The 12,860-nt window shown below is 36.6% G+C and overlaps 1 protein-coding gene across 4 annotated transcripts in view; it reads right to left on the reverse strand.

Annotated features, from left to right (window-relative positions):
• Window positions 1-12,860, reverse strand: part of LMBR1 (limb development membrane protein 1) — an 83,358-nt gene that overhangs the window by 24,041 nt on the left and 46,457 nt on the right. For all 4 annotated transcript variants that reach the window (XM_061468003.1, XM_061468002.1, XM_061468004.1 and 1 more), the window contains 4 exons: window positions 5,579-5,705; window positions 5,080-5,148; window positions 2,440-2,504; window positions 1,222-1,294 (listed from right to left, as the gene is read on the reverse strand). In XM_061468003.1, the coding sequence (XP_061323987.1) occupies window positions 1,222-1,294; window positions 2,440-2,504; window positions 5,080-5,148; window positions 5,579-5,705 (334 nt within the window). The remainder of the gene's footprint in view (window positions 1-1,221; window positions 1,295-2,439; window positions 2,505-5,079; window positions 5,149-5,578; window positions 5,706-12,860) is intronic.

Below are 12,860 nucleotides of genomic sequence, written 5' to 3' on the forward strand. Positions count from 1 at the left end.
TCACAGCTTCAAAGACACTGTACACACTTTTTGTGCATCTGTATGTGAATGCATATATATATAAATATATATATATATATCTCTCTCTCCATGTCAGTATGAAAACCTAAGCTTCTAAAACAGCAAAGGTGAACATTACTTCTACACAAAGAAGTCACTAGTCCACCACAAATTTTAAACACTGGAATAAAGACGACCACCACGATCTGCTGCTATAAAAGGTACTTTCCCTGAACCAAGCAACTTCGAAAAGAGATTTACTGAGACTTGAAAGAAGAAAAGATTGAGATATATGACAGAAGACTTAAGAGAGAAAGGCAGGAAATCGAGAAAATTAAGGCTAAAATAAGTCATAAGACAACAATGGATGTAGTCATATCCAACAATGGATGTGTCATGACATGAATATTCTTTGGTTTTCCAACCTGAAGCAACTGTAATAAATTGTGAATAGATGGCTTATCTGTGCAGCTAAAAAACAATTCGGAAGAGAATTTGTACATCATCATTTCCAGGTTTGTAGAATCAATATTTTTTTTTGTAATTGGTGCCTGCCATGCTGCAATACGCTCTTACAAACCAAAAGTTCGTACTATTTTTGAACATACATCAAAACAAACACCTTAAGAACTACAGAATTCTAATACTACATACAAGAATTCTAAAACATTTGAATAATTATTCATTTTAATTATTAATAAAATTACTGAAATTATTAAATTCAAATACTCCTAGAATATAAAGAACTGCTCTGATGTTTAATGAATTACTACCTAAGATTCTAAATAATAATGAACTGAAACAGAAAAAATCCTCCAAATGAAAACCAAAACTCATAATGCAGGAAGTTGAACCTCTTGCTAGTATAAATTCATTGTTCTTCAGATAAGGCTAAAATACAGTCATTTACCAATCCAAACTATTTTGCAATACAGGTGGTGGGTCTGGTCAACTACTCAATCTGCTTTCTCAGTCTCAGAATATTCATATATTAGAGCTCATGAACATGTTAAAAAAAACATAATCAAAGCAAACAACACAAGCCAATCTTGAACATCACAGTGAACAATGGAACATAAGCCTAATAATGCTTGTTACACACTAAGATGCTGAAGTTTTCTATTTTGAGAGAAAAGGCTATGCAACAGTGAGATCAATGCTCCTGATCAGAACCACTCTAGTGTAAATACTGCATCTGAAACAGTATCAGAACAAGCATACCATTAAGCCTCCTCTGAATTGCTTCTTCCTCCAAAGTGATGATGTACATCTGCTCATCTAGGTCTTCAAGGATCTGTATTAGTAAACAGAAACATGAACTGACTACCAGAGTCACTTGTTTAGAAAAAACTGCAGTCAACTCGTCAGGTTCATTTTGTTCTAGTAACCTGCATTTTAAATATACAGTCTACAACTCTGCAATACTGATACAAATAAGAGCCCCACAAAATATTATTCCATTCTATTACAGATCTATTTCTTTATGGTAAGCAAACTTTTTGTTAAGTTTTCATTTCAGGTTAAAGCTCTTTTATGTTCACTTTGGATCTAAAGACACTTAAGGAACAGGGGAGAGGACAGTACATCTGACCTTCCCCTGATACATTCAAACCATACCAACCTTCACACTCAATTTGATTTAAACAAAAATACCTACAGATTTTGAAAAAGTGTATTTTAAAAAGTGACTTTTCACATAAGCCAGTATTTCAAGCAAGTATGAATTTCTACTGGAAGATAAAACAAAATAAATTAAGTCTGTCTACCTTACTATCAGGTACTATGAGTTTAAAGCTTACAAACAGCCAAACAATACGTATTTTCTTTGTATTTTCAGGGTTGAACTGACTAATGAAAAGGAATGCAGGACCCAAGTGTATCCAAATTTTAGCAAATACAAACTAAGAAATGTGACAGCAAAGTCACTAGAGCACTTGTACATTATGCAAACTTCTCCCTTCCCTCACAACACTCAGTACAAGAACTCAGTCTAAGATCTTGAAGATGCTAACTACCTCCATTTTTCACTCATCCAAGTGTACTCCCACATACCCTTTTTGTTATCCAGCCTTAGCTTTGTATCCTTTGCTTAGTTTTGTATCATTTGCTTCTGAACTCAGAACAAACCCACATTTTTCAGGCATTTATAAAACAGACACAGGAGGCAATACTGGCAATAAATATTAATACTAGTAGCAGTGATATAAATTGGAAAATCAGAGGAAGCCTATAATATTAAAAAAAAAACTTTTTCTGTAGAAAAGAATAGGCTTTTGTGCTCTATGAAAATCTTTAAACAAGTACAGAAATACTGACTATAGAAACTCTGATGAACTGAAGAGAACTGCAAAGAAGTGTAAGCATTCAAAAAGGAAATACCCTAATGCCATTCCACTTTCTAACAGAGAGCAAATGAGGACAGATTTGTGTAACACTTACTGTTGGCTTCACCAGCAACTGACCCATTACTGTAAACATCCGTGAAAGTCCCACTGGGGTGCATACTGCAGAGGAAAAAAGATCAGTGTAAACAGTGATTTGTAAGTCAAGGACCAATTTTATTTGGATGTTCAAAGTGCTATTCCACATATAATCAAGCACAGTTTTGAAGAGAACTGCAGGAGCTTCAAGCTCCAATATGAACTTTAAACCACACTGTTATCATACAAATTTTGAACAAGACAAGCATCTCTCCCCTTCGAGAGCATAAGTGTGATTTTTTTTCTTTTTGTAAACAAGGAACATCATCTAATCAGATATCTTGAACTTGCTCAAGTAATTATTTATTCAAAGCATGTGGCATCAGAGGCTATGTCTACACTAGTAAATTCAGCAGTGCCAGGATACATTCCTGGGCATTAAGACTCGCTTGCCTATACCAGTAAATTGCTAGAACTATCCATGGCATAATATGCCCTGGGCCAGTTAGCACTTTCCCAAACAGTTCTCAGGTGCAGTTCTAGAGTTCCTGCAGTCCAGGAACCAATATCAGGAAGTGATACCCACAGAGCCACCTACTGCATACTGCAATATCACGGACAGAAAGACACTAGTTGGCCAGAGCACTGGAGACCACTGAAGACCCATTTAATCTATTGGCACAGGTGTAGCTGTGAGGTCAAGAGATCATGATGCTGCTTTGCTAAGTTGTACTGCAACTTCAGTTAATAGCAGGCTCAGCCAGCAGATTTTAAGCTATTTTTCTTTAAAATAACAATGGGCCCTTTTTGATCATAGCCTGTGATTGTTTCCAGGTATGGTGCATGTGTGCTTGCTGGGAGAAAGGCTCAAGCCATGATAATAGAAAATTATTAGTAAAAATCAACAGTTTCAGGAGAACAGCCTTCAAATAGTGTGTGAGAAGTGTGTGAGAGACAGAACAAATTTGTAATAGCATAGATAAGAATATATATTTATGTTTCCATTATATCAGAACAGAGTTGCCAAATAACAGAGAAGCACATAAGATTTCATAGGGAGGATTAAATTTATTTTTAAATGGTGTTTCCCTTTGGCTACTATGTACTATACGAAAAATACAAAAGGCTAAGTTAAGATAGTCTTCATTCACAACAAAGGAAGCCTACAGGAAAAGCAAAAAAAGAGGATGGAAGTGATGCTCCAAATCACCACAGCAATATTCATACACCGCTTCAGCAACTAAGCCAGCTGAAGATATAAGGAAGCTTTACCCCAGCCATCTACCACCTTCCCGCTGTTGTATGATGTCTTTTCAGCTAAACAGAAAACGGAGCTTGGAGCACCTTTACTTCAGTGATTTGCTTGTACAAGTTACAAATAATTCTTCCAAAACTTGGTATTTAAACCCAATTATTTTGGTGAACTGGTTTACAACAGCCCCAGAATGCACCCTGTGTTTTCAGCTGTACCAAAACAAATAAGAGACAAGAGATACAAAGTCTGTAAGCAAACTGCCCCATTAAAACCATTCAGCAACTGCTGTGACTCACTCTTCAACAGCTTACAGGAGACACTCAAAACCACTTTTTTCCTCCTTAATCCACACCCCTCCCTCCAAATAGTTAAACTTGATTTAAGAATCTCCACGTAGAGAGAACCTAAGGAGACTCACCAAAGTCTCTAAGAGCAACACCTTTCACAAAAAGATCTGCTCAGTCTTAAGGATGTTTTGAACTACCATTCCCCACAATGACAACCCTGTGTTAGCTGTAAACCTATCAAGCCTAGAGAACAAATGAAATCAGGATAATCTGGAGAGGGTTATGTTCTGTCCTCCTCACAGCAATTTCCTAGAAATTACCTGGGGAGGGAAGATGGGGACTGAAATTACAAGTGGGATTTGGAAGCTTCCATCATTTATCTTATTCCCCTAAACACAGAATTACAGAATCAACTAGGTTGGAAAAGACTTTCAAGATCATCAAGTCCAACCACCACCCCAGGACCGCCAAGTCCACCACTAAATCACATCACTAAGGCCCTCATCTACATGTTTTTTGAACATGGATGTCTACATGTTTTTTGAACATGGATGACTGAACCTTTGCTACGACCAGTTGCTATAAGGTTGGGGTTTTTACTGCATTTCCTTTATATGCAAATATATAACTGACCTCCAGATAGCTTTCATAATCACAAAATAGGTAACTGCACTGTTCCAACTTCTGTCTATACAAGAACGTTTTCAATTAAATAAGGAAGAAGGGTAGCTTACTTAATATAGGACAAATTAAATGCCCCAAAATAACTGTCTCTCTGTACTACTGACCTCCTGAAGATATATTTAAAAACTGTGCTTTTCTTTGCAGAATAGAAGCCCCATTTTTCAAATACCTTTAAAAAGTTAAAAGTTGAAATTATTTTGGGTGAGGTGTGAAGTTCCTCAAAACCTGAATATGTAAAGTAGCATTTGTTCAAACTTCAGAACCCAAACCTAACAAATTTACATCTCAATTTAAACTTAAAAATGGGGAGGAGGGGGAAATCACATTCAGCTTTCACAACACTGATTTTCATAATGAAAAAGTTTTAATGTTTAAAAAAAAAAAATCAACCATAAAATCATTCATCTTTCAGAATAATCTGTAAAATACTTACACAGAAGTAACAAGCATCCCATCAGTGATATACAGGAATATAAATATGGGAGGTAGAATTCCCAGAGATCTGTAAAGAAAATATTCAGCACAGCCTTAGCTTATTACAAATAGGCTACTTATGTCACAAACACTAATGAATTAACCTTTTTTCTTAAGCATTCAGTACTGAACAACTGTACTTTCAAGAATAAATTGAGAATTACTGACTTAATAATCCTGCAAGCAACTAAATCCCCAAGTTCTTTAGCTTGAAAAATCACTTACATGGAAAACTATACCACTTAAGTCTCTTGTTTTTAATATATACCATGTCCACATGTAACTCCTCAGCATGTTAAAAACTGATTAAACAAAACAAATCCTATTGACTAAATTAATACAGCTTCATCGCAACCTGTGCAACACTCACATAGCATTTACTAGAAATACATTTAATTGAAAACATCCATTTCCATAATTAAAATGAAATTAGTGTGGTGTTTTTTTGAATTCCATACCATACAAAGACTCCATACTGGCAGCATCATTGTCTATGAGTGCCGAAGCCACCCATACGATTCCAAGGATAAGCAGTGCAAGAAGAATAAGCATTACAAGGGTTTCCAAAACGCGTGCTCTGATGCCCTATGGGCAGAAAAGGGGAGAGGGAGGAAAGAACACAGGCAAGAAATTTACATCAGATATTTTCAAACACAAGAAAAATAAAAATAAATAGCAGTTCCTTCTTCCTAAATATATACTCACATTTTCTTAAGTAGACAAGGGAGACAAAAGCATAACATGTAATGCACATTTAAAAGGCACTGCATTAAAAAAAAAACAAAGTACTTATGGCTTTAAAGAGCCCAGATTGCGTTTTTCCCCTTAAAACCATAGAAAAATGTTTTAAATTGCATATGCCTTACAGTTCTCATTAATCTCATTATTCAATAACATATTCTTTATACTGTATGATTTTGCTCAAGCATTTTTAAAAGATGGATTACTTTTCTAATACTTTCAGCAAAGAAAGTGGATTAGCAAATTTTTATCTATGATTCCAATCAAGGGAATGGAAAGCCAATTATGGCAAATAGCCAAATGGCCCAGAAAGCATTAAACCCCGCGCAGGTACAAAGCACCAATTTAGTTAAAATACATTCTTCAACCGCAATTGCTTCTGCACCATTCCTCTCAGTCTTCAGAGCCCTCAAGTGTACGATCGGAGAAGTGCTCGAATGCTGCAGCGCTGCTGCAGCCACATCCTTTACCTCCTATCTCTGCATGCTCCGCGCCGAATGAAACACGTACTTCTTGCTTACACCACACGCACATCACAGGTCTACAAGGTTATATAGCATAGCATTTGCTCTTGAGTCTAAAAATGTAACAACCCTCTAATAGCTGAGGGTTAGATTTCCAAATGTAAATATATCAAGTATATACAAAATCTTTTTTTTTTTTTTTTTTAAACTGGTGCTCTAACACTGATTTTACTAGTTGCAAACAACAGAGCTACTGGGACACTTTCTTCTGGCATCCTTGCCAGTAAGGTACCAGCACAACAATTTTACTTTAATTTTTATGCATTTGCCAATATACTTCCACATGCAAGCCCACTCTCATTTCTCACACAGGCTCACCCCAACTTGGGTATATTCCACTGAAAAGTCTACTTTGTAGGCAGAAGCAGAAAGCATGTTTTATTGTGTTACCTACTTTTATTATGTCTTCCCTCATTGCTTAAACCAAGCGGGTAATATTTACATGATATCTACCCTGAAAATTATTCTCCCTACACAACCACTGCATCCAACCACGACTGAAGACCTCGGACATCCTAACCATGTGGACTGATCTCACCTAGCATACAAGTTCCTTTCAATCACCAGTCCTACGCAGAACAGCTAAGATAGTACAAGAAAAACAGACAAAGAGAGAACTTCACAAAATTCCTCTTAAGGCTTAAATGGGCAGATTAAGTCCAACTCCATAAAGACTCTCAAAACACCAGAATTCAAATTAAAGGTAGCATGGATAGGATATGCTTTACTCCTAAAATGCATTCTGTGTATAGTAACAGTGACTTTGAAGTAAGTTATTAAAATGGTATTTTTGTCATGCTCAGACACTGGCTTTCAGCCTTCTGTGAGTTATTTTGAAGATGAGCATCTAAACTAAATATAGGTATTTAAAGATTAAATAGCCGTATATTTAATACTGAAGTTTTGAACCTGAGCAATAAGTTACCAGGAAACACACATTCCAGTCCAAGTAGTGAGCATTGATAAAGTCTCACTTTACCACAGAAGAAAATCACAGAAGAAAACCCATAATATTCAAGAATGCATGCACAGAGATCTGCTTCAAGCTTTCCAAACACCTTGAAGACTCCTTTCCTCTCCTAGGCAGAGGAAAATATAAAGCTATCTTCTGAGCGTCTGAAAGCCTTAGCCACAGAAAGTGGATACCTTACCTCCCTACTGTAAGACATAAGCACAAATCTCAATCTCCCTGACTTAAGTTTAACAGCAAGAGATTCTTCTAGACAAACCTGGAAAATATTTCACACCCAGCCACCAAATTCTCGTCCCTTGGATGGAGTATTACAATTGTCAAAACAGATACAGAAACACTGTGATGGAGACAACCAGTGTAAATATCTTTTTTTTCATATTTACTGCAAGTGTTCTCTGCAGACAGGCAAGATTAAGACAAATACAAACAATACTCAATCTCAAAAAAAGAAAAATGACCAAAGCAAGTACTCAGAGGTAACCACTGCTTCTGGCCAAAAGTACCGTTGGCACAAACTCCAGCAAAAAGCCAGTTAGCTGCCTAATGAGCCTTCCCTGTTTTTTGGTTTCTATGCTAGTTTGAATCTTTCATTCGCAGAAAATGGGATCACTCATCTTCTGTTCTCACTAGCTACACCTATTTCTGCACCTGTGTCATATGCCAACAATACTGCAGTCTCATGTATGTACTGACAGTTCATTTCAAGGGCAGAACAATTTTTATATTACACAGCACACACATAATAGGATTCATACCAGGATGATCATTAAAAAATAGCAAAATATAAATATTTTGAAGAACTGCAGTGAAGTGACTAGATAGAAACATTCTGTCAGGCACTAATGAATACCTGATAATGGTCCAAGATAGAAAAAAGAACCTAAGATGCTTGAAGCATACAGGTAAATACTTAACCTCTATTAGGCACCCATGAGGCTGTGCTTATTAAAACATTAATGATTCAGGCACATAAGTTCAAACTTACATACATCAGTGTCTCTGTCAAGTAACTGCTTTTTGTTAGGAATGAAAGATGCAGAATTTTCACACACACACAGATAACTTCTGGAGAATCACAGAATGGCTGAGGTTGGCATGGATGTATGGAGGTTATCTGGTCCAACCACCCTGCTTAAGCAGAGCCACCCAGCACTGGTTGCCCAGACATCTTTCGAGGATCTCCCAGGATGGAGATTCAACAACCACCCTGAGCAACCTATGCTAACACTCAGGCACCCTCACAGTGAAAAAAGAAGCAGGTGAGCCTTAGACACCCTCACTACTACTTATTTTTTCCTGAAAGTAGTTTATGTTTGTTTAGGTGAAAAATTTAAAGCTTGAACATTACCATTAGCAACATCACTAATTTAAGAGCCAGGCAAAAATCTATATTCCTGACTTTGAAAACAGAGGGGGAAAAGAACAGGTAAATACAAGCAAGATTTCATTTTATTTCAATAAAAGCAAAACTATGAAAATAAAGCTTGAAACTCAATGCTTATTTTTTCTGAGCAAAAAGCTGTTCACTGACATTTTGGTTTTGGCTTAGCATTTCTTTTTTGAGTCATTTCACTTCTCTTCCACAGCCCCATTATATTACTCAGATTTCCTAGATGAACAAAATGTCATGGCATATTTTCATGGCACAGAAGATATTGCCACTTCTATTTCACATTATACTTGTTGCATTTTTTGAATCCATTTACTCCTCGCTTTTTCCTGCGTGAAAAGGTGCTTTAGAGCCTGACACCTGCAAAAACAGCAACAATCCCACCTAAAACTGGAGATTTCAGATCAGCTTGTAAGAGTATATTTATTGTTCCTGTTCAGTCTACACCATCGTATCTGTCACAAGTACAGAATTAAAAAATGAGTGCAATACAAAAAAAACATGTAGTCCAGGTAAATAGGACTACTTCAAATCGGCATTCTAACTGAGCAAGGAAAACCAGTCATACAGCACTAAATCTTACTGTCAAAAGAGTGACTGCATTTGAATCACTTGGAAGAGTTCTTTGATTTCTAATTTAACTGAAAACAAAGGAAACCTTTACCACACGAATAAAGGAGGTGACTACTCAGCAAGTTGAGTGTGTGTGCACGTGCCTATGTATGTACAAATACAGGGGCAGGCAAGGGGAGAAGGGGGCGACAGACACCTTTTACATTAGTTTTCCAGCTTGATTGGTTCATCAGGAGAAATTGCCTCATGAGCTCTTATGATCACTGCTTAACATTCCTATGGAAACTGAACTGACTATAAGAACGAGGAGTGGGAAAACACTTTGTATTTTTAGCTTTCCATATTGTTTTAAAAAAAAAAAAAAAATCAGTTGTCCAAGTATTCATCTGGTCTTCTTTTCCTAATGGTTCTGACAGGTAAGAACAAGGAAAGTAAGCACTATAAACCAGCAGCTTGCATCAGGGTTTTCATAAAGTTATCCTAGAGCTCAACTTTCCAAACTGCATTTGGTAACAAATACTACTTCATTCTCAAGGTGTCTTTCATTATGAACAGACTGCATATATCCCAATTAATTCACTATCTTATGATTTTTTTTTAATGCAATTCCACTTACAGTGTAACCTGGTTTAAGGGAGGAGGGATTTATTTATTTATCTCCAAACCAAGCACAGATTGCACAGTAAAGCACCAGAGGGAGACCTCCATGATATTGACACAGTGAGGAAAAGACTGGTTTGCATCTATCATATGTTGTAGCATTTAAAGAAGAATTCAAACATAAGATACAAACTGAAACAAATAATGTCTATACAGCTTTTTAAGGGGGAGCATAAGGAGAATCACCTTGAGACCACTACCAATTCAAATATCAAACTTGGATTTCAATACAGCATCAACCATACAGGTCTTAAATAAGGTTCCCATGCTGTAGACTTCAGAGATGAACACAACCATAGCCCTTGAAAAGAATTAAAGATGTTTCCCTCCACATTGGACTAAATTATGGTGTTTTTAAATACAGGGAGAAGACAATTCTAAACAAGAGGAGTGAGCTCAGGCAATAAACTTGCTTTATTTTCAGTAAGACAAGCAGAACCCTGCAGTACTTCTAGTAGCATGTCAATTTTAAGGTCAAATCCCTTACTTTATCTTAGGCCAGTTACTGCTGGGATGCTGGTTAAGTTGAAGAGGTAACCTAGAAAACGAAACCACCCACACCAACATTTTAAAATCTTTTTTACAATGCTAGATACCAGATATCAAAAAGCAAATCACAAACTACACAAAGTGTAACTGAACCTGAAGTTATGAAATTAAATAAAGAATAAAAATACACATTAAAGTGGTGGGTTTTCATACTTTCACTGCTACACAGTAAGAATAATTACGGTGACTTCTGCTTACATTTGCGTGCATGAGGTGAGAGGAGTGTGAAAGAAATAAGAGAAGTGTAAGAACCTGGAAAAAAATGTTCCTTTTCAAAAAACTTGTCTATAAATAAAGCCTAGGATTAGAAAGATTATTTGCCAGGAATATGATTTGCTAAATCAGGAAGATTTGAAAATCTCAATCTGTAACCAGAACATGCAGTCCTCAAAGGAAATAGTTGAAGCAATGTAGATCACGGCTACTTCTTCAGACACTCCCTGAAGATATGTTCATGTCATGGTTGGGCTTTGAGGTTTTTTTTGGTTTTTTTTTCTATTATACAGCAAATTTGTATTTTTTTTTTATTATACAGAAAGTATCCTCACTTTTGTAGGTGCTGCTTCTGCTCCCTGGGGATATACAGAGAAGAGGGAAAGCTGTAAGACACTAAGAAGGAGATTAACTGGAAATGAAACTTGAGCAAAAGGGAACAGGGAACTGAAAATTCAAGCTAAAAGAAAGGTAGAAGTGTTGAGAAGAACCTGACTTTTGGTCTTCAATTGAAACAAATTTCTCTGTAGGTCCAAAAATGAGAGAATGTTGTTCCTGACTCAGGGCCATCCCCTGGTAAGCTTGAACCACAATTTTAAGGAACATAGCAGTTCCCTCTCTGGAAAGTAAGTTTAGTTTTAGTAGCCCAATTTGTAAGTCATTTTCCATGAAGGCGCCTAGAACAAAACATCAGCTATCATTGCTTCCACCACTACAAGCATATATGATCATCTTCAGTAACTGCTACATAAGAAAACAGAATGTATCCAACAGCTTGCAATTTCCTCAAGTTTCAGATTATCTATAAGGCAAAACAGACTTTTGAAAGCAACTTACTTGTGTGGTTCCCTATTGTCAGGGAAGCAGGATCTTGGCCAACTTGACATACAAAAAGAGTCTCTTAGAGGATGCAAAAAAGGTATAGCAAACAAAAACTTTTAGAAGCTAATTACTATAATTGATAGAAATTACAATTAAACTATCTGTCAAGAAAATGAGGAAAAAAGGACTGGCTCATTATACCCTCTAACCTCTCCTTCCCTGCCCCCTTTTTTGGTTTGTTAACTTCAAAGTTTCACTGTTCAGACTCAACAGTTCGCCTATATTTTCACTCACACCACATTTTCAATATCCACCTAGTTCTGTAACATAAGTGCTTAACAAATTAAGTTTGGGGTTTGTTTTTTAAAGAAATCACATCTAACACATTAACCCCAGCAGCCTAGAACTTGCCAGAAACCTAGTAATATCGGTCATCTTCTCTGTACACTACTTCGTGTGTGTGGTGGAATGAACATAGAGCACATTTGAATCTCTCAAGGCAGCGTACAAATAAAGCCTGTCCTACAAATGCACTCTAAGGATATTGTGGTTTGTACAACCTTAGAGATACCTGACTCTCAGACTTTGACTTCTTTAAAATTCAGTTGCTGAGACATTTAGAAGTTTTCACATTGTTTAATCCTGAGCTACTTATACTGCCTGGAGCAGCAGGCCTAAGGGTTCATGTTTCCAGAAAAGCCTAATTATAGCAAGAAAGATTTTAATTATTCTAGAAGTGTTCTGACAAATTTTTAGTTGCTACTCTGGAAGGCATCAGACTCTTACCATGTTTCCTTCCTGTTCGGATTAACACATATAAATCATCCAGGAGGATAAATATCCACAACATACTTAAACAGTACATGGCAGACAAAAAAAATAAAAAAAGGTAATTCTTAGCTGAAAAGCCCAATGAAGTACAAATGGCTACAACAGTGCAGAAGGGATGACGGATTGATAAGAAAGTCAAAAAGTATAATTACTAAGAAAACCATTTCTCCTCCCTACTACATTTGTGTTAAGCAGCGTGACTATTATGCCCCTTGCCACACACTAAGACTTTTCCCACTATGTGCTCACACGTCACACCCAGGAATTGGTGTTTACTTTACAAAAGAACACACATTTGGTGATAGCTTCTTAGAGCTTTTCAATAGGAAAAAGGGAGATTTCTTGATAATGGAGACAGCAGTGTTGGGGTACTTCCCCCTGTGAAATTCTGTAAGTATTTTGAATGATATACAGAATGCTTTACCATTAAGCTAGCACAGATAGCAAGTGAAGACCTTGCTCCA

This window comes from Pezoporus flaviventris, unplaced genomic scaffold, assembly GCF_033815535.1.
Source record: "Pezoporus flaviventris isolate CSIRO_AGI_PZ_B2104156 unplaced genomic scaffold, CSIRO_AGI_Pfla_v1 ptg000047l, whole genome shotgun sequence".
In the NCBI taxonomy this organism is placed as follows: domain Eukaryota; kingdom Metazoa; phylum Chordata; class Aves; order Psittaciformes; family Psittacidae; genus Pezoporus; species Pezoporus flaviventris.